This window comes from Colletes gigas, unplaced genomic scaffold (genome assembly GCF_013123115.1).
Source record: "Colletes gigas isolate AHSC1104 unplaced genomic scaffold, ASM1312311v1 Colletes_gigas_Sc00008, whole genome shotgun sequence".
Taxonomy (NCBI): domain Eukaryota; kingdom Metazoa; phylum Arthropoda; class Insecta; order Hymenoptera; family Colletidae; genus Colletes; species Colletes gigas.
The window spans coordinates 1333029-1356865 of record NW_025106637.1 but is presented as its reverse complement, the minus strand read 5'-3'; the positions used below and the strand labels follow the sequence as shown (position 1 = coordinate 1356865).

General features: G+C 43.6%; 3 protein-coding genes and 2 non-coding genes across 6 annotated transcripts; 3 read left to right on the top strand and 2 right to left on the bottom strand.

Annotated features, from left to right (window-relative positions):
* Nucleotides 1-2373: 2373 nt before the first annotated feature.
* On the bottom strand, nt 2374-3856 carry LOC122396961 (adult-specific cuticular protein ACP-22-like). The gene is made up of 4 exons (XM_043395759.1): nt 3842-3856; nt 3315-3378; nt 2824-3042; nt 2374-2534 (listed from the first exon to the last, which is right to left on the bottom strand). The coding sequence occupies exons 1-4, from the start codon at nt 3854-3856 to the stop codon at nt 2374-2376; spliced, it is 459 nt and encodes a 152-aa protein (XP_043251694.1).
* A 1920-nt stretch (nt 3857-5776) lies between these two features.
* LOC122396745 (D-beta-hydroxybutyrate dehydrogenase, mitochondrial) lies at nt 5777-18209 on the bottom strand. Its single transcript, XM_043395393.1, has 6 exons — nt 18015-18209; nt 10201-10427; nt 9400-9637; nt 7115-7267; nt 6583-6790; nt 5777-6203 (listed from the first exon to the last, which is right to left on the bottom strand). The coding sequence occupies exons 2-6, from the start codon at nt 10405-10407 to the stop codon at nt 6047-6049; spliced, it is 963 nt and encodes a 320-aa protein (XP_043251328.1). The 5' UTR covers nt 10408-10427; nt 18015-18209; the 3' UTR covers nt 5777-6046.
* Nucleotides 18210-20756: 2547 nt separating this feature from the next.
* On the top strand, nt 20757-22959 carry LOC122396807 (tRNA N(3)-methylcytidine methyltransferase METTL6). Of its 2 annotated transcripts, XM_043395507.1 has the most exons (8): nt 20757-21307; nt 21378-21523; nt 21607-21750; nt 21837-22010; nt 22199-22253; nt 22452-22502; nt 22692-22750; nt 22923-22959. In XM_043395507.1, exons 1-4 carry the CDS (start codon nt 20930-20932, stop codon nt 21994-21996), a joined length of 828 nt encoding a protein of 275 aa, XP_043251442.1. In that variant the 5' UTR covers nt 20757-20929; the 3' UTR covers nt 21997-22010; nt 22199-22253; nt 22452-22502; nt 22692-22750; nt 22923-22959. The 2 variants fall into 2 exon arrangements, with proteins under 2 accessions (XP_043251442.1, XP_043251441.1); XM_043395506.1 differs by having other exon boundaries at nt 22692-22945.
* On the top strand, nt 22050-22132 carry LOC122397095. Its single transcript, XR_006259079.1, has one exon. It is a non-coding gene; the product is annotated as a small nucleolar RNA snR60/Z15/Z230/Z193/J17 (small nucleolar RNA).
* On the top strand, nt 22302-22384 carry LOC122397096. Its single transcript, XR_006259080.1, has one exon. It is a non-coding gene; the product is annotated as a small nucleolar RNA snR60/Z15/Z230/Z193/J17 (small nucleolar RNA).
* Nucleotides 22960-23837: the final 878 nt, after the last annotated feature.

Here is a 23837-nt window from a genome sequence, read left to right as displayed (position 1 = left end):
ACGCAGCAGAACTCGTAATCCATCCGTTTTCTTCGGCAAACGACTGTATCGATCCGCGCGGCGCGTTGCAGCGCGCATTCGTACGCGGAACGGATATGCGTCATTTGTGCGTGGGCACACGGAGGGTGGCTCGGTGTCGCGATGCATTCGAACCTCGCGAACCACACGGTTCGGCCGTTTATTGAAATATTTACGCTGCAATTAGGTGCCCGCAAATATGCCGACAGTCATAAGCATTCGCGATTGTTCGCGTCGCGGCCGAACAGAACGTTGTTCTTCAATTAATTCTGCGAAATAACACACTGCGCGTCAACCGGTTCTCCCTCGATGGAAACAGATATTATGTTGCTCGTAACAATACTTTCAATGGCTGTTGTTTATACTATTCAGCAGCAAGAGTATCTAATTGCATAATTCTATGTCACGGACACCTTTTTTCGTTTCGTTATACTTTATGATAGAAAGTATAAGAGTTTCAACACGACCCACCCGGATTTCGATCGACAATTGCGTTATGAGAGCAATATTTAATCGCCGTACCGTGAAGCGAACCACCAGTGCAACGTCGATATTTGACCAAAGGTCTCCTGAACTTCTAAAATATTATACTTGTTCTAATCGCGAATGCATCCCTTAACTACGAGGACAAAGTACCCTGCGTCTGGGGAAGATGTGAATTTCGCGAGAGGTATGTCGGGAAGAACGATACGAAGTACCGTGCCTCCCTTAAAGTCGAAACGATTTTGCCGGCACTCCGTAGAGGATGGAAATGACAGCCTGTTCTGAATGCTAATTACTTTAACAAGCTTCGAGTCGCAACTGGATTGTCGCTGGAATCGTCGATGCGAGAACGACGTATTAGAAGTGCAGAAGCGGAAGGCGTCGCGAAGTACGGTGCACCGTCGTGAAACGCAAGAATCACGTGCATCCGGCGAACGAGCGGGATTTTTTTCGCGACTAACAAACGGGTGTTGTTTGTATTCAACGTAGCTACACCTTTCCGCCCTTTCGTTCCAGAAGCGACAGCCGTACGTAATTAGTTTGTAATTCTATTCGTGCCCGGTGACGGCTGCGTTCTTCGACTCGCGTCGGAATTCCTCGAGCCGAGCGTTCTATTTTAATTCCACCATGCTTCGGTCTTCGTTCCCCTGACCGTGTATTTTGCGGAATATTATCGACCCTGCAACGCGAAAACGCTACTTGCAACCAGTATTCTTTATCCCTTCCACGACCACGCAATTTCTACCTCGATCGTTGGACATTTTAACCATCAGTTTACATCGGTATGAAATAAATAGGCTCCGTGTATCTTCGAAGGGTTTTTAGTTAATTAACTCGAACGAATATTTTCGCGAAAGGGAGAAGAAATATTTAAACGCAACGCACAGTTAGTTTTAATTACTCGTTCCTCAAGACGGGGGAAACTCTGGGTGTATCTTTGTTGGCCCAGTCCTCGGAGAAAGCCTCGAGCTTCCGGGAAAGTTGGCGTCTGTGCTTCAACGGCGAGCCGTGTCTACTCAATATCATCCACTGCGCAAACTTAGTAGAAATTGTCGAAGCGAATGCGCATTGCAATTACCGGTGATGGGAATTCGTAGCGGGATTTGCTAGAGTGGGTCAGTAACGAAACTGGGGTGTGCGATCTCTTTACGATCCTGTCTTGATCCCGGTTCTTGCGACCGCGTTACCCCCCGCAACGCAGTTGCACCCAATTCGAACGTCGAATTTCATTTGTTCCAGCGATCGACGTACTCTCGCGTCAACCTTTTTACCGTTACAAACCCTCGGTTAATCACGCGGGGTGTTTTTACACCCTCCGGAATGTTTGTTTGCGCTCGAGAAATTAAAGAGGATTCGTAATTATTCCTCCCTCTAACCTCATCCAATGCTTCTCTTAATTTTACTGGGTGATCGTTGCAAACGTGTAAAAAGATCTTTAGGATCTGGCAGGATTTGGTTTTACATAGACGGACTCACTTATTTTTTCTTTCCTTTATTATTCTTTGTTAGTATTCTGTGTGGTGTTGTTCATTTCGGTTTGTCATTTAGTTAAGCTTATGTAACGTAGATAACAATATGCACAGATATATATTAAGCCTCTAACTAACGAATACGTTAATATTAATATGCCAAGATAGCCCTCGACTCGTATTTTATATAGGAAAAAATCGTTGGTCGTGCGAAGGTTCAGCAAAAGAATACTGGTTTCATTTATTATGCGTTTAACGATCCACAAAGGTGCAACAACGGGAACGACCTCTCCGCTCATCGCGGAGGACCACTCCAAAACAAAGTACCCTGAATGTAACAATAACATAAATAAAGAAGTATATTTCTGCAACTAAATTAGTAGTTTTTCATGCCTTGCGTCCCTTATTTGTGCTTGTGGCCACCGTAAGTGCCGCCGGAGTGGTCATTTCCACCATAATTGTGGACCTCTGCGAAGAATCCACCGTGAGGATGCGAATGATACTTCACGGTTCTCACGTTGCCGCCTGGCTCGTGAAGATGATACTCCCCTTCGACTTCTTTTCCTGTAATCCACATCAGAATTCGCGTTGACGATTGTTGGACTCATTTCTAATAAATATTCTATTCTTATAAGCTTGAACTTTAGAAAACGCTTTGTCCAACAAACGCCCACGTAAAATATCTCCGCGAGTTGCGTCGAGAACTCGTCGACGGGCAAATCTGCTCCTAGTTCTAATTAAGAGCAAGGTCGACCGTCCAATTAGTTTGAGATTCTAATTAAGAGCTCGAGATTGAGTTTCGGTATACTTTCTTTCCGGTGCTTAATCAATGCTCCGAGAGCTCGATGCGTACCGTCGCGATGCTCGTGCTGTCCATGGTGGTCCTTCGTGTGCTTATCGTCCACGCCATACGAGAACTTATACTTGGGGTGAGCCCTGAAATCGTGGTGGTGGTGGCCGTGCTTGTCCTTCCAGGTGATCTCTTCGTGATGGCCCACTACCGGCCCGGAGAAGTGGTGGAAGGAATGCGCGTGTCCGTGTTCGTGTCCGTGTCCACCCCCATCACCACCGCCTGAAATCGATCGTTCAAATCTTTGAACATCGAAATATGATAGAACCTCTTCCATCCACGGGCCAATTTAATAGAGAATTGCTCTTGCGATCGAACGGGTTGGAATAAACGTACGAAACCTATTGCCTCAAGATGGATCAAACTCACCCCCTCGATCGCAAGACCAAACCTATGAATTTTCCCGTGAAAATTCTTAAGTTAGAAACTTTTGGAGCACTCGAATATTCAGTGCTTGGTAACGAGAGGTTCTAACATTAGTTTTTCGTTCGTACCATCGTGATAGCCCTGAGGATAAGCGTTGACCGCGACGCAGATCAATGCAAGAACGATCAGTCTCTGGGAACAGAAAGCGGGGAAACAAAATGTCAGCTTCCGGTGTAAATGGTGAACGACGTGGTGTGCTTAAAGTATTATGAAAATTAATCACGAAAGTCGGGGCGAAAATGGCACGATGGAAATTCGTTTGAGCTGCGGGGGAATTGCAAAGGGTGGACCATTATTCTTTGACCGGGAACAAGGGCTGTACGCGGAACGGACCCGCGGAGACGCTTTTGCCAGTCGCATAAAGACCTCCGGAACACGCCGCGCCCTTACTTTACGGTCACGACTTTGTAATACTTTGCCACAGCGACTGTGATCCGTTTTACAAAAGCTGGCCTCCCCCCCGATATTTTTCGGCTCGAAATTGGAACGATCGATTTGGATTTAGCCGGGTCTGAAGTTTCGATCCGTTCGACGATATTCCCAAATTGTTAGACGTCGATGCTTTCCGTTCTTGGTCGACCAATTTACGATTTACCTCTACCAGCGCCATATTTGCTTCCTCGGAGGACCGTCGATGGACTGCACGCTCGATAGCGAAAATCTCGTTTTATAGGAGCGTTCGCCGGACGACAGAACGGTCTCGTTAAAGCATTAATTTGCTTGCCACACCTCATCGGTGATCACGACGGAGAGAGAGAGAGAGAGTCGAGACTTTACAGTGGCACTGTTCTCGCGAATAATCGTTTTGTTTTTAATGGCTGTATTATGACTCTGGTTTTCGTCACTGCCAGATACGGGGCTAGATACCGATATTGCTCCGCAAAAATCGGTTGCAAAATGTTTGGCCAGGCGAGAAATCGGGGCTTCCTGTTTCGACATCGCGGTTTCAAAGAGACGCCAAAGTCGAGAGAGATGTACGAGAGTTAAGATTAATAATAAACGATTTACACGCGAAGTCCTCGAACCTTTTGACGAGATCTTGTACACGCCACTTCCTCCAGCGATAAACGCACGCAAAACGCCCGGTGTGATTTACGAATGCCTCACGCGAACTGGAATTTTAATTTCAAGTCGTACTCGTAACTATCCGAAGCGGAGGGCTACACACGCGAACGCATTACCCGATGCTTTAGTAGTTTTAATCAGCCCGGGGAACCTGCGATAATTCCAAAATTATAGGGCTACAATTATTCCCGCGTCGGCTCCACTCGATTCCATTAAAGAAACCGCCCTATCGTATATTCGATCGGCAACGCAAATTGGACTGTCGTGATTAATGAGCAATAAATTGCGCGTATTCGACGATAGAGCGAACGAGTGTCAATATGTCGCCTGAATAGCTGCATCCCAGCCTGGCAATACAGTTTATTGTTGAATTTATTGCATTTCCGCGTACCGTTCGTTCGCATGATACATTCATTTCTCGCTGAATTGTAATCTATCGATTCGATGGAAAGTCAAATATTCTCTCCCTCTCTGCCTCACTGATTCAATGATTATCGCCGCTATACGTTGCCAACGAGTAATGAAATGTTTCTGACGAATTGCCTCATGCATTATTAATAAATGTCCCGGGCAGTTAGCATTAACGTAACGTTTATCACGGATCCATCGCGATTATATAAGTAATTACGTGCATTCTAAGGGCTGCTTACTCGACGGGAACCCGGTAACGTAGGTTTTTTGTTTTTTATAATTCGTCGACTTTCCGCGCTTCCTTCTTGTTCCCGCTGAAAGTATCGGAAAAAGATTATGCACGGTCCATCGAGTAATTGGAATAGAGTTTTATGCAACGACGACGTTGAACCTCGGAATATTTTAAGACGCGTAAACGTTTCGTTACCGCCCACTTCTCGCGCGATTCGCGTCCTGACCAAGCTTCGAGCATTACCGTTTTCCGGATTTTTACCGTCTATTGTGCGCGTAGACCTTCTTTACCAGCATTCCCAAAAGATTTGCAATCTGGCGTCATCGTGTTGAAACGTCAGAGGAATGCGATGGAAACGTTTCAAAAACGGCATAAAGTTGTTAGAAAGTACTTGTTGATACTCCTTGCTACTTATCCTCGTCGACGGAAACGCCAACGCTGAAGCACCGAGGTAGCAAAAAGCAACGGACGCTATCAGATTGCTTCTACCGAAGTTCTTCCTCGAAAACTACCGAGAGGATCACTGGGCAGATCTCTCTAATAATCGAGGCACTCGTTTCATCGCTAAAGAATTGGAAGCTATCAATTCTGATACGATAGATGAGTTTCCAAAGCTAATCCTTCCAAATTAATCCTGCTGTTCGATTGGAAATTGCTTAATAGGAATGGAATAATTACGGGCACCGGTGCAAACGACAGTGGATAGGAGTTAGGCAATCTTAGTCAACTGTGAAGAGTTTGCGATCAAAAAAACGCTTAGACCACGATCCCAAGTTTTTGTTAACGTTGTATTAATTACAAAACTGTACATTGTTCTTAGAGTATTGTGCCTCAGGCGCGTCGTTCAGGCTGAAAAGATATTGAAAACCGAAAGCGTCGAAACAACGACGCCACGGATGCAGTTAACGCTGCTAATCGGCCATCGACGGGCGCAGAGGAAGATTAATTAATATTAAGTCAACGTGGTTCCGTTCGCGATCATTACTCTTACGAAGTATTACTGGCTGATCGTGACCTAACACGATATTAATTAAGTCTTCTATGTAACAGCACGCTTCCTTCGTTAGCGTCCCGACCCGATCGAGAGGCGATTCATCGGCAGAAAAGTCTCGATTTAGCCGCCATGTCGTAAGAGTCGCGTGGACAGGGTGCCGTAAGTGCTGGAATTAACGAGCTCTGGATGGAGTGAGTCGACACAGGAGCCGTCCACGTTCCCTCGGATGACACTACCCCAGATTCTACGTCGGATCTACAAAGGCATCGTTTCCGTATTATTCGAAGCGCAAGTCAAACATTACGTTACCTTTATGTTTGCGTTAAAACGATAGCTACGCATAGCAAAAGAAAATGTAAGACTTCAGGAATTTATGCTACTCGTCGAGCATTACTTTAATTGGAAAAAAGACACATCGAGCGTTTCTTATAAAGGCGAGAACAGATTCATTTTAGCATCTATGTTAATTGAGCATTCTCCTCCGGGTGAGCGCTATAAACTCCCAAGGTCTTAAAACCCCTCTTAATCACCCCTGCACGAACGCAATTCAAATTACAGTCGGAACTCAAACACCTCCGGTGTTCAGCGAACTAACTTGCTTTCCGTAGTCTGTAAATAATGTTTGAAGCCTTACGTCTTGAGAACGGGCGCGCTATAAAGAATAAGAGGATTCACTGGCGGTGGTTTAAGCAGAACGACGTCGACTCCGGAGGACTGTAGCTCGCACTTTAATGCCTCTGCAGCCCCTTCCACGGCCTTCCGCGAGGCGCTGTACGCCACCAGCCCTGTCCCAGCTTTGGTCCCATAGCTTGTCGAGGAATCGCCGAAAAGAACGATGCGACCTTCAACATAAAACGCCTTTACAGCCGAACGTAAAAACGTTGATCATCCGAACCGCCTTGTCCGAGCGTCGTGGCTCGAGGTTTCATCAATTCTTTGTGGCGCGGTGGCTTATTTAGATTTACCGACCATTTGGAAACCGTTCGCGTGTTTTATTATAGAATTTTGCTAACCCTGAAGCCTAGAAACGTTCGTTAAAATATAGCGGGGAGTATGGAAATCAATTTCTTGACCCTCGTTGGGCGCGGAAGGGTGTCAAGACCGAAATTGTTGCGCCACAAAGAGTTAAACTGGTCTATCCTGTAATTTGTAGGCTATAAACGGACCTCTTTTGGCGCGCAACAGGGGAGTGAACACTCTGGCAGTTCTAAGCGGCGCGACCAAGTTGTGTCGCAACATGGATTCCCACGCGGAACTCGGCTGCCTCTCTATAATACCAGGAAGAGCCAAGCCGCCGGTGTGCACAACTGCCCAGAGACCTGTAATTAAGTAAAGTTCAAACTTCGGTGTACTTTAAGCGGCCGCTTTCGTACGGCGCGGCAGACGCGGCGAAGATGGAACTTTGCCTCACGGAATTCGCGACGTCCCAGCGCATCGGTCCGGCTCGGAAGTTCGCGAACGCGTCGTTAAAGCTGCATTAATGTTCGCCGAGCATGGGTCACCTTGATTCCGGAGGAAGAAAAGGAACGCCGGAAATTAGACGACCGCCCCGTTTACTTCTTTATTAGAAATAAAACGCTCGATCTGTTTCCAACGATCGTCGAGGATTTACAACTCTCCGAGTGTATTTGTCTTGTATCGTTTCAAAGCTACCGCCTATCCGGGATGCAGAGGCTTTTGCTTCTTTTTTTAGAGGGGTGTCTTGAAAAGGATTTGGAAACTACTACCGTGCACGGTGTTGGAAATAATTTACGGAGGAGATAGCAACACGATTGCGTTGTACCGTAGTCGCGTAAGATCGCTAAGGGTACACGCGGGGCCAACGAAAATCGATAAAAGCAAATTCATTGCATCCGACGATCGGTTATCAGACCCCCGTACCACGGAAACCGTTCGCTTTAACCGAACAATTTCCAGAGAGGCGAGGGTATTTTACATCCGCGAATCTTTGCGGCCGCCGTGTCCGGAAACTCTATTCTGGCTCTCTTTTCTCTTATTCGAGACCCCTTTCCTCGCGTTCTATTTACAGCGACCGATAAAATCCGCAGGGCATTATATCGAACCCGAAACGACTGGCCAGATTCATTGCTGGTACAATTATTGCCTTCGTCTTTGCATTGTTGCTCGCTATCGGTGCACGGTGTTCGATTTGCAAGATCATTATGGCGTTCGTTACACGTAAGAACAGGAATCGTCCTCTGCTTTTTATATTTATTCTACTTTCTTCTCTTCTATATTCATCATCTAGGGACCAACGTTACCTAACACTGCCTGCAATGTCCATGTTTTCACTCGATTCTACGTTTCCGTTCCGAGGAAGGCTACGGTCCTGCGTGGCTGAAACGCTAACGGTTTGCCAAGCATTTCTATGGCTCATAAGCACGTTCCTTTGCATCGTTGCTTTCACGATCAATAAACATTACCTCTGTTACGACTACGCCGAGGAAAAAACATATTAGGTTTGATTTCTAAGCAAGTGGATTTGCGGTATTGTGTTCGACGAATCTGATTCCTTAGATCTGGGACAAGGAAATTAATTAATCTGTGCTCAAAGACCAGATTATTGTGCAACGTTGGTGGAAACTGAAGAACCTGCGTTGCGACTACGTGGAATTATAATTATGATAATATACAATCGCAGGTGGTTGGTTCTAATAGTTTGGATATTGCTGATTAACTTGGGATTAGCATCAAGCCTAAACGTGATTTTCCAGAGCGCAGAAAAAGCACTCGAGCTCAACGACTGATTAAATGAGACTCAGAAAATTGAAAACATTACAAAATTTCTAAGTTTCATAGAAGTAGGCGGAAATACCGCCGCTAATTAACGATAGAAATAATACGCCAACGATAAAGATCGAAATGCATAGCCAGAGGAGTTTCTAGACGGCCATTGACTGACGGTAGCGCAGGAAGTTTCTGAAACGGAGCTTGAATATCACGCGATGGCTAATTAGCGTTCCCTTTGAGTAGCGCAGGTTTTTGTTAAGTAGCTAAGTAATTCATTCGATAGCGACGGATAGCAAAAGGCACGTATAAAGAAACACAGCCAGTCGTAGAAACTATAGAGGCACGAGAATCACTTCATTAAAAAGGACAAAGACACCCTACGAAGCTTTCTACGAAACCATATAATTTGTTCGCGATTTTCTGGAAAAATATGGAGGAATATATATATTCAGGAAAGAAGCAGACAATGTTTGCGTCGCGGTATGATTTTCACCGCGTAGGAAAGTAAAAGGGAAGCCACTGGATTTGGTATGTCGATCCAATTAGAGGCAAAGGAAGCGGAGTAATTATTCCGGTTAAAAACGCCTGAAAGGTGTCCACTGCTGGACATTGCCATGCAAATATTTACAGCTAGATCGCGTGAAAATGAACGGAGCCGGACGGTCAGCGGAGCGTGTTGAATCTTCGCCGTTCGAGCCGCATTAAATCGACAATTGCTTGCCGTCCTCGCCAGCCGGAAGTTTTGCTCTAACTGCGTCCAAACAAGCGCGTAAACTGTCCTCCCTCGTCGGGTCCAGCTCCAATGGCACGATTTGGCCACGAGCACGTACTTCCGGATCCTGCGGATTGCCCAGGGTCGCGTCCGCCGGTTCCTCGTCCCGTTCTCTCTGCTGTTCCATCGCTCGCAGGAGCTTGATCGATGGTGAATTGCCAGAGGGATCCAGCAGACCGGCGAACACCTGTAGACAGTCAACGTTAACGTTGCGATATTGATTTCGTCGCTGGATTACAGCCACGCGACATCTTTTGTCCTCCAATTTACATCTTGACTAGAAATTGCACGTTGCCCGAGGGGTTGCGTTTACCCCTTGGATCGCGGCGCGTTAAATTTAGCACGTTCAATTTCGTACACATCGAGACGGAAGGGAAAGCAATTACTACTCGTAGCCACGCGTTTTACTCTGACACGACCATCAGAAATATTACGGCACTTAGCCCTAAAATGTTTCCAGAGTGATTTTTGGAGGGCCGTAGATCTACTTTGGTCGCAAAGGAGGTTTCAAAGGACGAGCTCGAATCGCGTCTCTATTTCGAAAATCAACAGACCGGTGTCTCGTTGGGTGGACTTCAATCAGCCGTCCGGTGATTTGAACGGTCCAGATTTTTATCTCTGGCTCCGCCTCGAGAATGTTTATGCCAATAAACCAGGAAAATGTTCGGTACGCGGTGCTCCCAGTTCATTATCCTTGCAACGAAACCGTTACGCAAATTGAGGGATTCTCGTGGGACGTGGGATAATTACCTTGTAACCAACTTCGTAGAGCGCAAGGGCGATCTGCAGGCCTACGCAAGTGTCGCAGCTGGTAACGAGCACGTGACGTTTGTTACGGGACTCGTACTCGTCGGTGGCGTTCCTCGATTGCCGCATTAGATAGGCCAACAGGGCGGCGACGATCGAACAGAGAGCCAATATTTGTAGGGCCAAAATGGCCCCGGTTTCAACGTCCATCCTCCTGGGCAATATTCGATCTGGGTGGCAGAAGTTACATCTCAATTAACCAGCAATTCGAGCCGGCTCGCACGGGGGCCCCATCTACTTCCGCAATGCGCCGAAATAGTTTCTCATCGTCGTTGCGACGCGTCACGACGCTGAATATCGTACCGGAGATTCTCACGCGAATACAATACGATGCACCATCACATTTTCAAATTAGCTACGCGTGGCGAATGAGTACGACACTCCTTTTATAAACTAATCGTCCCCTAAATAGTTACGATTCAAGCAAAAATACCTCGACGAAAATTACATTCCCAGCTTGCACATTGGCTAAATTAATTTGTGTCCCTATCGGCAACTCGGAATCAACGGTCTGGTTCAACCACTTCCCTTCAAAGGACTGCAAGTTTTGACAGGGCCAGGTGTACCATGAAACACGCTCGCATAATTCTACGAGTCTACCGGTCTCGTTCTCACGGTCTCCTGACCGTGGAACTCCAGTTGACCCTTTGACTAGGACGCGTTTGAAACAAAAAGCGCTCAAGGTATACAAAACGAGACAATCGTTACTCCACGCCGAATTACGCCAGTTTTGAATAAACAATCGTTCAGGACGATATTATAATATCTAGATATTGCTTTTCGATATCTTTTGTCAACGTCGTTTTTAACGAAGGGGTTAAAGGGACCAGTATTCTCCTACACGAAACCCAATTTATACGTCTGTTCTATCGGTCCAAATGTTTTCGACGGTTGCACGCAGCCCGTATAAATCCACCGCGAAACGTAATTCTGTGCACGAATGCTGCTGACAGCCGATCAATCAATAATGATACCATAAGGCATAGTATATTCAACTGCGACCAGAAACGATGGAATTGCCGCAAAATAGTTGAACGTGCGGCGATACAACAAATCAAGCATCTTTACGCGTGTTGTCGACGAAACTTGCTGTCCCGTCTGATGGAGAATCGCAGTTTGCCCGGACGTGTTCATCGATTACCGGCAACGGAGAATTATATTCAATTCGCGGGCCATAAATCTGTCGATTTCCTAAGAAGTCGTACGCGAAATTTCCCCCTAGAACGCGGTATACACTCCCGCTTGATATATCGCTACCATAATAGATCTCGAATCGTATCGTTCCAGCGGTTTACGAAAAATATAGGGGAGAGTCGCGAAAATCGTTCAAATTTGGCGCGTCACCAAATACCGTAAACAATTTCAATACCATGGGAACAACAAAGGACCGGACCGAATCTATTTGTCTTCTCGGGAAGTCCTGTAATTGAACCCTTTGACAGGGTTCCGCGAGCACCGTCGTCAACAACATTTCTAGGAAGTTAAATCAAAAACGTTTTTGATGAAATTTGCCTCTGTTATATCGTGGAACTCCGCAAAGCTTTCCATTTCGGTGCAATGGCAGAATGCGCGCCGGCACTTGAAAACTCTTTGAGCCGCGAACCGTGGCATTTTCCCGCTGAAATTCGAACGAAAATGTTTTTCGTGGAAAGCGAAAGAAAGTGGTATCTCGTTCGGCCACGATACGCAAAAGAGTATCCGTTCGCTGAGGAGGACCGTGCAAACCTATCGCGACGAGATCCGTTCGCATTTTCTCAGACGGAATCTTGCCGATCCGCGGTTGGGCGATTCGATTGCCCGTAACGTTCACGGAGGCATCGCGAATTCCGTTTTTCCCGCGAAAAGTGAAGGGCGTTGGAAAGGTTTTTGCTCGTCGAAGTGATTCGCCTTTCTAAAGCGTATCTGAACCTAGCGAGGCGTGGCCCCCGAAGCCGCTCCTGTTTCACCGCGGGTGTCGATCCTCGTCGCGAGTTCTCCTTCGATTTGCAAAATCGAACGCAAATATCGTCGATTTAATAGCCCCGATCACGTACCCGTTAATGTGCTGATTCGATTAGCAAGATGGGGGCATTTCTATCGACATAAAGAAGCATTATTCAACGCTCGAATACTTATTCAACTTTGAGCCAAGGCGCTCTCGAATCGACTCGACGAAAACTGTCGATCCCGTCGATTCGACGCCCGAATAATAAATAATGTATGTATGTGAGATCGGCCGCTGATTCTTATTCTGATTATCAAACGGTTAAAAATTCCCTATTTTGCACCTGCTATTTCAAACTTCTATTCCTTCTTGGCTGGCAGTCGCTGAACGTCTTATTCATTAATACAAATAAAGTAAGAAAGTTACTTCCTGCTCCCTTCCTTCCAACGCGAAATGTTTTATTCCACTGATTTCGAAATCATTACTTAATTCGCTCGAAGTCGTTTCAAATATAATATTAATGAAACCAGTTTTGAAATCCCCTTAATTTGATGTTTCGAAAACATCCATAAATAAGAAAAATAAAAAATGAACTAAAATTAATCGAAAAAAAACAGGTTGCAGTTTTGAAGAGCAAAGCCCGTAATCGCCAGGAACTTTAACAGCGTTTTCGACGCTGATAGCTGGGAATGTCGATGGATTTTCGACGTTTCCATCGTTCATTCGCAGGAACGAACCGATAGTCGGATCTTTTCCTCTACGGGGTCCGTGAAACTCATATTTCGGCGCTGGCCGGATCAAACGAAATACACTGTTGGAAGCCCATTGCCGAAAGTGAGAGCCGATGTTCCCGGCTATTCCCAGCGACGGGTTCCGATTTCAAACTGAATTCGAGATTTCCCGTGGCCGGGGCTGGTTACTCGACGAAGGTCCATCGGGGGTGAGCGTGACAAATTACGTTTTTGTCATCTGAGAGCCGACACGAATACCGCGTTATCGGAATTAATACGTTTCCACACGCTCAAACGATCGAAACTACAGCTATACCAATCATAATCGCGTTTTATAACAATTTGGAAAATATTCTATAAAATATAAAACAGCTGATCTTCTTGTCGGAGCGAATTGAACTATTCCGGACCGTTTAAAATGGCGAATTAAAACGTGTCACTGTCGTCCACGCGTATGGTCAAAGTTTCCAAGCATGCAGCTGTACGCCCGCAGGCTAACGCGCGATGGAAACGTAAGTACGCACAAGCGAACGAGTACGCGGCTCGCTTGCGTGCCAAATCATCGCGGCTAACTTTCTCTGGAATGCAGGCACGGAAAGAAAACAAGTTGAAAGACAGGTGTCACGAAATTATGAAAGCTTATCTGAAATCTCACGAACGCGCCGGTCGTTTCGGTGTAGTTTCGTTTTTCAACAAATCTCATTTCCCCCCCGGGTAATTATCGCGGATTGCTAAACTTAGTAAACTAGGCGATCAGTCGCTGACTTTTTTATACACCCGTTTCGCTTCTTTTTTTGTACATCAAATCGTCGGTCGATTGGACGTTCTGCAAACCAATTTTCTTCGAGCTTCCGTTAAAAAGATAAACAATTCCCAACAGGGTACATCGCTCGACACGGTCGCTCGAATTGTCCATATTCATAAGAGCGTGCAAACATTGTAAATATTCAGGTTCGGGCGGTAAATACATACAAAATTCATCCTATAAATTGTACTCGTTATTTCCCGCGTAGCATTTACGGTACAAGATTATACCAAGCAATGATAAACGCATGCAGTTTAAGAAGATACGAACAAAACATTGCAGATACCATTAATACTAATACATCCCTAGCAATTTCGTTCGACCGAGACGGAGTAAAAGGCGAGCATCTTTGACATTTATTTGCAATCTGGCTCGCTTCGTAAATCCGTAAAAGACTTTCCCCCGATATCGTTCGCCGTGGAGAGATTGCTCCACCTATGAATAAAATACTAGCTACATCGTTTACGCTGCCGCCCAAAACTTTGGAGCACAAGAAAGCTTCGTACGAACTTTCGGTTGCTTCTGCTTGTCTTTAAATAATATCTTTTTGGCCGCGTAGAAAGTTTCACGGTTTCGGTCTGGCAGTGAGCGTGTTAAAGGACAGTAACTTCGCTATCTCCTCCGTCAGACGACTGCCAGAATTGTGATGGCATGCTAATAAGCAGCTATGTCATCTCTATTAATCGTCGAGGCTGCCGTGAGGCGTGCATCGAGTGGAATGCTGGAAGTTACACGGATTACGTATACGTACGCGAGCTAAGTTAGTGCGCCTAATTTCGACACTAACCTAGTCATGGACACTTTCATTTGTTTCGACGATTCGATTATTGCTGCAACCGTTATGATTTCTATTTTAAGCGAATTCCAGACATTTATTTATTGACGTGGCGATGCAATTTACTCGAAGATAAACAACGATATGATTCAGCATCCTAGCGATTGGTTCCTCGAAGATTCGGAAATAATTTTGATTAAAAATCGAACGGTCAAGATGGGTTCGAGCCTTGTTCGCGCGAACAGTATGCGGACGAGTCACGTTTTGCGGTCGCATTATCGTATTACGGGAGTTTATACGCTCGTGCTAAATTCGACAGGAATGTGAGAATATCGATTACAGGGTCCTTGCCCTACCACCTCGTGATCCTTGCGATCCAGAATCTTGCAAAACAATTTCCTTGGACTGTACGCCCGCGTGACGGAACATTGCCGCATTGTTGCATTACTTGACCGTCGGAAATGCGAGCAAAATAACCCGGAGGAGAATTACGCTTCGAATGCTTCGAGTAGTTGCGATTTTAAACGCCTATTTCCGACTGCAGGGAATTTCCAAGGAGACGAAAATGATAAAAATGGTAATTTATGATAAAGGAAAGCCTCTATTACACAAACCTCCGTTATTCCAAGGAAATCATGGTTGAAAATCGATCCAATGAAAAATGCAAAAATGCAAAAAGGCTATACGAATAAGTGACGAGTGGTGTGGATTGCACTCGTTTAAGGAAACAAATATACTGATAATTGAACAAACGAACGTTAAATTCTCATTAAGTGAACAGCTTTCCCATCGTACGACGCTTAAATAGCCATTGTTTCCTGATTCCGTAGGATGTGCAGATTATGCAAAAATGTTTCCTGGCGATTACGAAAAGTGGCCATTTCGATCATTGTACTTTCTGCTCGGCGCGTCGTCGTTCCCGCTATTTTTACGTGGGCGCTCGTGTCCCGCTAGAGAATTGACCGAGGCCGCGTACGAATCGTTCAAAGAACTCGAAGAAGGCCGCGTACGCGATTTAACGGAGTTCGCTGGCCAACCACGCGGTTCTTTTCTCTATAATCGCAACAACGATTCGCCTACGAATGGCGTTTCACGGCGCGAACCAACGGTTGCTTGGTATCCAGATACGTCCAATTCCAAGCAAACGAGCAACGGTACTACCTGCTGACCGCGAGTGACCGTATGTGAGGAAGAGATAAACACTGACAATCTTCGAACCTCGCTAGATTGTTGTTCGCGCAACGATAGCGATAATTCGAGTTCCCGTTTCTCTTCTTTCGCGCGGGGTGACGCAACCGCGGAACACCTGTCGCGGAAATCCACGAATTCCGCGAGTACCCTTTTAACGTAAGCAAAGTTGGGTAATATACGCCGGCCTTCGTATGCAAAAATGTTGACGAAACTGGAATGGATCAAATTACCGGTTATGCAAGTCGATTACGCAACGATGCACTCGACGAAATATTGGTGCAAATGTAGATCAGCCACGTTATTTGTATTTCATCCGCAAGATGATTATCTCTGATAGAGAAATAAATTCTACGACTTCTCAATAATCGTTAGAGAGAAATAATTCGAGCAACGGTGAAATCGGGTCGATCTAATAGTCGAGAGGCGTGGGATGCATGCATAAACAAGGCCTCGGCTACCACGAACATTCCTTATTATTGCTTTATATTACGCAAAAGGTGATGGTCATTCCGGTAACGTAATCTCCAGTGTTTCAAGGTGATTACAATTTTTTCAAATGGCATTGTTTTATAAATTAAATAATTTGAACACACGTCGAGGGGATTTCTAGCTAGACCAGAGAATAGAGAAGAGTCAACGCGTGAAACTCGAGATCTATTTTAGATCCAATGATCACATCGTCCGGGGGGGCTGAGAAAATATGTTTACGAGAGTAGATTACAGGGAAATTTCCCTACGTGCGACGTCGCGAATCTCTCGAGCTCGATTTTACGGACTCGCACCCCGCGGCGTGTTCGCTCGGGTATCTCGATCATGGATTGCTGGCCACGGTTAGCGATACGATATACGCTTAGAAAGTTTCGACCGAGCACTTTTCCCGCCGCTGGGCTGGAAGGAACGCCGTGTACGACACGCTCGTCCAGGAATGCGATTCGCGAATGGATTACCCGCTATTGTGGTTTCTCCAGAGTCAATAGAATCGACCACGGAACGGACGTTTGTCGTCGCAAACGCCCAAAGGCTGTGTTCGTACTCGGGTACGTTTCCGCATGATCGTTACCCGACCGAACCAAGTCGAGGATCACCGCAAGTTTTCGCGAACGAAAGTACCGACGTCCTGTTGCACGAACAACTCCTTTGTTTCGATTAGTTGTACAGCGAGGATCGTCGCTTCCGCCTCGAAACCTTCGATTATCGCTGCTGGCGAACCGTGTCAACGAAACGCTGTTGCTTGGAAGCCGGGATCCATCGATCTCGCGTTCGCGGCACCGTCGACCATTTTCACTGGAAATTACTGCGGACGTTTCGAAAAGCTCGTAACGGTGTTCCCCGTTTCGGAAGCAAAAAGAAACCCGTTCTTTGCGAACTTTTTGCAAGGAACGTACAAGCATGAATAATCCGAGATTTTAGCAGAGAATTGTACACGATGTTTACCACGCTTTGACATTTTTTAATGACGAAAATACGAATACAGTTCGTTCGCGAAGCTCGCTGAAGTATGGGCGGTTGAAGAAACGTCGGACGGTGGAATAAAAATTCCGTCTATTCAGAAGCGAAGGTTTCAAACGAATTCTAAATTGGAAGTTTTCAAAAAGTTACATTTCTTCATCGTACAAATGAGAATACTTTGATTGCAAATCGGCCGCGATTGTTTCCAATGGGCGCATAAGAAGCGTTGGAAATCGTTTAGTATTGCGTGTAATATCTTTTTATCCGTCACGCGCCACTCGGTCACTTAACTCATGCTCTACTTCACACTTAATTAACTTATCAGTTCATTGCAACCATGAACACGATGCGCCCGACATTAATCGCGAATTTTCTATTGGCAGGTCGTTTCCATGATGCTTAACGAATCGTTAATCGTGTGCAATTACAATACATCCCTGGCACAATAACAAAAACGGCTCGATTTGCAGTCTTGCACGAGCAAAATAAATTAATTTCGATTTAATTCAATCCGCTTAGTTTTTATTAATATTTCATCTCTCAGAAAGATTTCTCGACTTTCTTTTTCATTTAATTTAATTTACATTTCGTTACGATTTGTTTACTTTTCCTTTCTCGAAGCAAAACTAATTGGTCCACATTTTACGATGGTGACTCGAACTTTAAATAGAACCGATTGATATTAAGCGCGTTGCTCGCGCGAGACTGCGGGCCAAGCCTTTGTTAAGCAAACGAATAAAAAACGATCGACGAGCCGTGAAGTTAAATAGAATTTCGACGTCCTCGAGTACGTTTCTTCCCGTTAACAGGGCAACGGTTGCTCGTTTAGAGGCGATTTGGAGATCGACGGTAACAGGTACTCGACAGGTAGTTGCTACTCACCGGAATTTGACCGTGGTACCTGAGGGCGTCGGGGTCAAGTGGGTTACGGCACTTTGGTATTCGTCGGTGGTCCGTTGGCGAGAAAATTCGGTGCACAGGAAAGCGGCACAAAGCGAGAAAACGTCGGTTTTACGAGCACTCGAAAGTCGCAGCGAACGGCAGGCCGCGACGCGTGTTTCTACGGCACAACTGGCTTTCGAGAATTCCCGCTTGGAATGCCCACGAGGACGAACGGTATAAGATGCTTCGACGCTGGCTGCCTCGACAAATGGAAAAGGCACGGTCGAGGCATCTTCGCCGCGCCTACAATTACGTGCCCGTCTTGTCTATCCCTCATCGACGCTCTCCGACGCGTTGCACCGCCCAAAGACGCTTATTCCTTAAATAATCAAACCGTTTAACGAGCTTCGTATAAAAATCTTTCTCGTAAAAATCGCGAGATTACGAGATAAAATCGTTACGGTAAAAGCGTGAACAAATTGTTATAACGCATACCAGTTTCACAAGTAAAAGTACACAGGCTCCGAATTAATGATACTTTTACTCATAAATACGTAAGCCAACTGTTTATATTCAGTAAAAGTGGGCGTTAATTATGTTTGTCCTATGATCCATTGCATTTTATAGCAATGTTAAACGTATAGAAGAAGAATAAACAGAGATTTTTGGTCAGGAAACTGTAATTGTGTCTTTCGCCCTATTCCTCGGGCGAACGAGAGCGAAAAGAATGATAAAGTGGAAGATATTTCTTAGCTTTCGCGCTAATGTAAAACATAACCCGATGAACAATTGTTCCGGTTATGCGGGAATATGAATATTCGTAATAAATGTTCGAAATCTGCGAGAGAAGGTTCTACCAGTCCGTGGAAAAAAATTAATTTTAATTTGCTTAAGGGCACCGTGCTCGCGGCGATTTTTCTTATTGTGTGCTCCATTCATGCAAAGATATATTGCACCTCTTTCCGTTCTCCTTCCGCGAACGAATAAAGTAGAAACAGCGTGATACGACTTTTGAAAACCCTCGCAGAAAAGGGCTCCTGTTGAATACTTAAAGGGCTGTTCCTTCCTTTTGCACCAAAAATATGTAGTGCTTTTATTTAAAAAGTTATAGAACGAAACGTAAGTCGAGTGTGCGTCTGAATTTTTAATCTACAAAATTATCTTTAGAATCTGATATTTTTGTAATCCTGGTTTGGGCTACGAAGATGTTCGTAGAACACGCATATAAAATTCCACGTAAATTGGTCAATTACCTCTTTCGATACCGCGGAAGCAATTTTCTGCAACATAGTTTCAAGAAAAGCGTGTTTAAAGCTCATTTCAGCTCATTTTCTATTTGCGCGCAGCTTACTTTAAGTCTCTGTAAGTCATCTTTCAAATTTCGTTATATTTAACACGCAGAAAATGTAAGAAAGAGGAATCAATGAGTATTACCCATAAAACATGAAATTATACAAATCGAGAAAGCTTAACTGACGGGCGTAACGTGCATCTGAAAGAAGAATAATTTCGTTGAATCCTCAGGTCTCTTTTATTCCCAGACAATTCTTTTTAATTCGCTTATTCCTAAACCCATGTATTCCGACGACTGTGACAAAGCGTTAAGAGCTTCTTTCAACGAGTGCAACGCGCGTTCGGAGGGGAAAAAATCGATTAATTATTTTAAGATCGTAAAAATCCCGTGACGCGACGAAGGCCGTAAAATGTATTATTTGAAGAAGTACTAACGACTGCGAGTTGCGAAACGTGTTTTTCATTTCATTCGGTTAATCTATCATCATGGCTTCCGTCTAGCTATCAACGAAATTGTGGCCTGCAATGACCTACATACTACTTGATCGATTAATTTTCCTTTGGCCCCGTTTCGCTTGCAAATTTTAAGATCATCGTACGTCGTAATTCATTAAACGCTGAAGCAGACGCGCACGATGCAACAGTAAAGTAAACAACATAAAGGGGTCAAAACGTCGGAGTCTAGTTTCTAGCTTCTGTTTTAAGAAAAGAAGACGTTCAAATTGCGTCGTTAATCGGCAATTAATTTCTCGGGTGAAACTTGACACAGGGTAGAGAATTGTTATTAAATGTATATGCCTGCTCAATTCTATTCGTACAGCGAAGTTCATAGATTTTAATTACGAGTCTTGATCAAAGTAGGTAGCAGACTCATCGGATAAATTTCAGTCACGACTAACCCCTTTCAGTACTGTGTCATTGTGCGACAATGCTGTACGCAGGCAGAAAATATTCGTTTCCAACGGGGATCGCATATTAATTTATCGAATAAGTCCGCGCGTGGAATTCATACTAATGACTTCGCTGTACCGCAAGGCTAAGTTAACGATGTTAATTTGGAGTTATAATAATTTAAACAATATGTATAAGCAAGACGTTGTTGCAATCCTTTTGTAAACCCTTTTTCCAAACTTGTTTCTTTGAAAAAATTAATTTTAATAAAGCAACGTTAGAATATTTCACGGAAGCGATGCTTGTACGCTGCAATAAATTATATAACAATGTCGTTACGTTGCAATTATCCAGTCTATTGTTTCCCTGTTACAATACGCGATCTCGGTGAAGCAACGTCGACATAGATTTGAATTTTCCCAGTCAATTTTCTAACGATGGCAACACTGATGTTACTAGACTAGGAAATTCACTATGGCGGACGAAGTGAAGGCCGTGGAGGAGGGGCAGTGTCCGAGAACGTGCGTGTTTCTCGCTCACTTCCTTTTGGGACACGAAGGTGAGAGGTCGTTCTGTTTTTACGTAATTCTCGATTCGATAGTTGTTTCTTTATTGCATTCGCGCATAAATGTTTCGTTCAATCACCGTGAAATATACGTACAAATCGAGGAAGATTCGTAGAGCACCAGATTTGCCTCGTAGTTCGCGTAATTACTACGAATTGAGGGGAAATGGCTGAATCAATGGAAGGTAGTGGCGAGTACGTTGGCCACGTGGCGAAGCGTCTCACGTCGGAAGAGATCGAGAGAATGGAGACACAGAATTCTCGTTTAGTCTCGGAGTTTCGGGCAAATCAGCTCGAAAAAGACGCCAAGAAATACTGGGATATATTTTATAAACGAAACGACACTAGATTCTTCAAAGACAGACATTGGACCACTCGAGAATTCAGCGAATTGTTGGGCTTGGGGACGGAATCGAGACCAAATGTGCTTCTCGAGGTGGGCTGCGGCGTTGGCAATTTTATATATCCATTGATCGAGGATGGATTAAAATTCAGAAAAATATTTGCTTGCGATCTCTCCCCCAGAGCAGTGGAGTTAACGAAGGTATAGTAATCTTATCGTGTGCTTCGAATTCACTTATGCACGCGTTTGCTTAAATTATGATTCTTTACAGAAACACGTGCTCTACGATCCAGAGATCATGAATATTTTTCAAACCGATATCACGATGGATAATTGTTTCGCCGACGTGGATTGCCCGATAAATGCAGCTACTTTAATATTTGTTTTATCGGCCATACATCCCGAAAAATTTCGAAAGTAAGTGCGATCCTGTACTTCCGATATAATTACACTTTTTTACGGCTATCGATCGCTGATTGGACACGTTTAATATATTTCAGAGTTGTGGAAAATTTGTATAGTATCCTTGACAATGGAGGAGTTGTGCTCTTGAGGGATTATGGTCTATATGATATGGCTCAATTGAGATTTAAACCTGGCCATAAAATTAGTGAAAACTTCTACATGAGACAAGATGGAACCAGGTAAATATCTTCCTGTACAATGCATATTTATTTATGAAGATATGCATAGCTTTTGCAATTAACAAGGTTTTGGTTTTGATGCACAGAACATATTATTTCACCGTGGAAGAAATATCAACTCTATTTGAATCTGTTGGCTTCAAAACTTTAACATGCACTTACATACAGAGGCGTACTGTAAATTTAAAGGAACATATAGATGTGCCTAGAATCTTTGTCCAAGGGAAATTTGAGAAACCTCAGTAATCTTGATACACCAGGTACGTATTCCTTAAATGATAAAAAGAATAATATTGTAGGTAATATGTATGATGAGTTCATAGTTCAACTGATTTTTATTGATGTTTACTCATATGTCTTTCGCTCCTATCTGATAACTCTATAGTAGAATACTAATTATCTCATTGATAGTAATAAATTGTTTAGATGTCTGTATTTTATATTGTAGAGAACTTTGCATTGAATTGGGAGCATGGTGGAACTTAAGAGTACCATTGCATTTGGTAAGTACACATTTTTTATAATAGAAAACGGAATTATCGAGAATATATATATTTTTATGATGAGTTCATAGTTCAACTGATCTATACTGAAGACAACTAATATTGTCTTTCGCTCCTATCTGATTGCATTCTAATTATTTTGATATAAGTTAATGCCAGCAAGAACAATGAATTTATATATACTTTTTTCTTTATCAGACTAAACCATTCACTAGCAATAGTGTTATTGAAATCAACTAAAATGCGATGGTAAGTATAGTTAATATATTATCTCGTATAACGTTGCCTTAACCTCAAATTTCAATGATGTTAGTTTTTGTTTTTGAACTGTAATGATATATACCTTATATTTCGTCACTACCTCTGAGAAACACAAATGCACTTTTTAATAAATAATGGTTTTTAATACGACAAACTATAACAATTATGTTTTTGTAGGAAAAACCGTAACTTTCCAACACTACACTCGCGAAACATTGAAGCGCGAGTTTGAATTGGTAAGACAACATTCGATATATCGATACAATCGATTTCTAATATGTCGATGATGAATCTTCTTTTAAATGATTTAAATGATTCACAATCTATTAGCTCTATCTGAAATTCTTTTATTATCGTTATATTTATAAAATTATTCGAGGACGATTGCGAATGATAATTTCTTTACAGGTTAACAGACGGCTGCTCCAGAAGATGACACTAAACGAATATTTTATTGCATTTAATATAGTTTTGTATGTTGTAACAAATAAAGTATCATTAGAAATATATTTTTAACGATTATTTAATACCCGAAATGTAATTTTTATTAAGCTTCTGCTTGCTGGAATGCTGAAAGATATAAAAATGTTAGGAATTGATTTTATTTACTTTTAAAACTCAGTTACCTTGTTGAGCGCGTCTTTCTACAATTATCCATCGAAGCGGGCATCTTTCACAAAGAATACAAAGTGTGCAGATGAGTGTAACCAATATTATAACGACAATAATTAGGAACAACATGCGATTCGATAAGCTATGCAAATTCGAGATGTATAAAGAAATATTTATTAATATAAAACGTATTGTCGATTTTCGAGTACCCGTGCTTCGGTTTTAATGTATTTTCTTTTATCATAAATGGACAGGATTGACATATCAAGGGTTATAAGAATTTTTTAATTGCATAGCATTTAATAATACAATCGTTCGAATTTGTAACAGTGGCCAACTTCAATGCATTCAAATTCATAGCAAAATGTTTAAAGGGTGTTGATACACTTTGCCAAGGAAGGATTTGAAAGTGAAGCCGTCGAGACGAATAAATTGCATCAGGATTATTAATTAGGTAAAAAGATGTCGCGTTCCCGTTTCGATTTGGCCGTAGAACTGGATCAGAATACGATAATGTTGTATTTCTTAGTGCGCAGAATACGGCTTCGTTAATTATAGAAATAAATGTATAATCACGTGTCGTCTGGTACCTGTCATTAAAATCGCCGATTATTTGAAAAACGGATTCGTTACCGCGATAACGACGAATCCTTAATTTTTTGTTGAGTAGGATCCGAATCCGTATGGGAAATAAAACTTGTTTGTATTCTC

What these genes read in the sequence shown, in the direction of transcription:
- LOC122396961 (XM_043395759.1), bottom strand. An exon ending in TCCTCAGGGCTATCACGATG is followed by an intron (nt 3,043 to 3,314) that starts GTACGAACGAAA and finishes GATCGATTTCAG; the next exon opens with GCGGTGGTGATGGGGGTGGA. An exon ending in ACAGCACGAGCATCGCGACG is followed by an intron (nt 2,535 to 2,823) that starts GTACGCATCGAG and finishes TGTGGATTACAG; the next exon opens with GAAAAGAAGTCGAAGGGGAG.
- LOC122396745 (XM_043395393.1), bottom strand. Translation starts at nt 10,407, where the DNA reads ATGGACGTTGAAACCGGGGCCATTTTGGCCCTACAAATATTGGCTCTC. An exon ending in ACTTCCGGCTGGCGAGGACG is followed by an intron (nt 7,268 to 9,399) that starts GCAAGCAATTGT and finishes ACTTAATTACAG; the next exon opens with GTCTCTGGGCAGTTGTGCAC. An exon ending in AGCGCGCCCGTTCTCAAGAC is followed by an intron (nt 6,204 to 6,582) that starts GTAAGGCTTCAA and finishes ATGCCTTTGTAG; the next exon opens with ATCCGACGTAGAATCTGGGG.
- LOC122396807 (XM_043395507.1), top strand. Translation starts at nt 20,930, where the DNA reads ATGGCTGAATCAATGGAAGGTAGTGGCGAGTACGTTGGCCACGTGGCG. An exon ending in GAGCAGTGGAGTTAACGAAG is followed by an intron (nt 21,308 to 21,377) that starts GTATAGTAATCT and finishes GATTCTTTACAG; the next exon opens with AAACACGTGCTCTACGATCC. An exon ending in ATGAGACAAGATGGAACCAG is followed by an intron (nt 21,751 to 21,836) that starts GTAAATATCTTC and finishes TTTGATGCACAG; the next exon opens with AACATATTATTTCACCGTGG.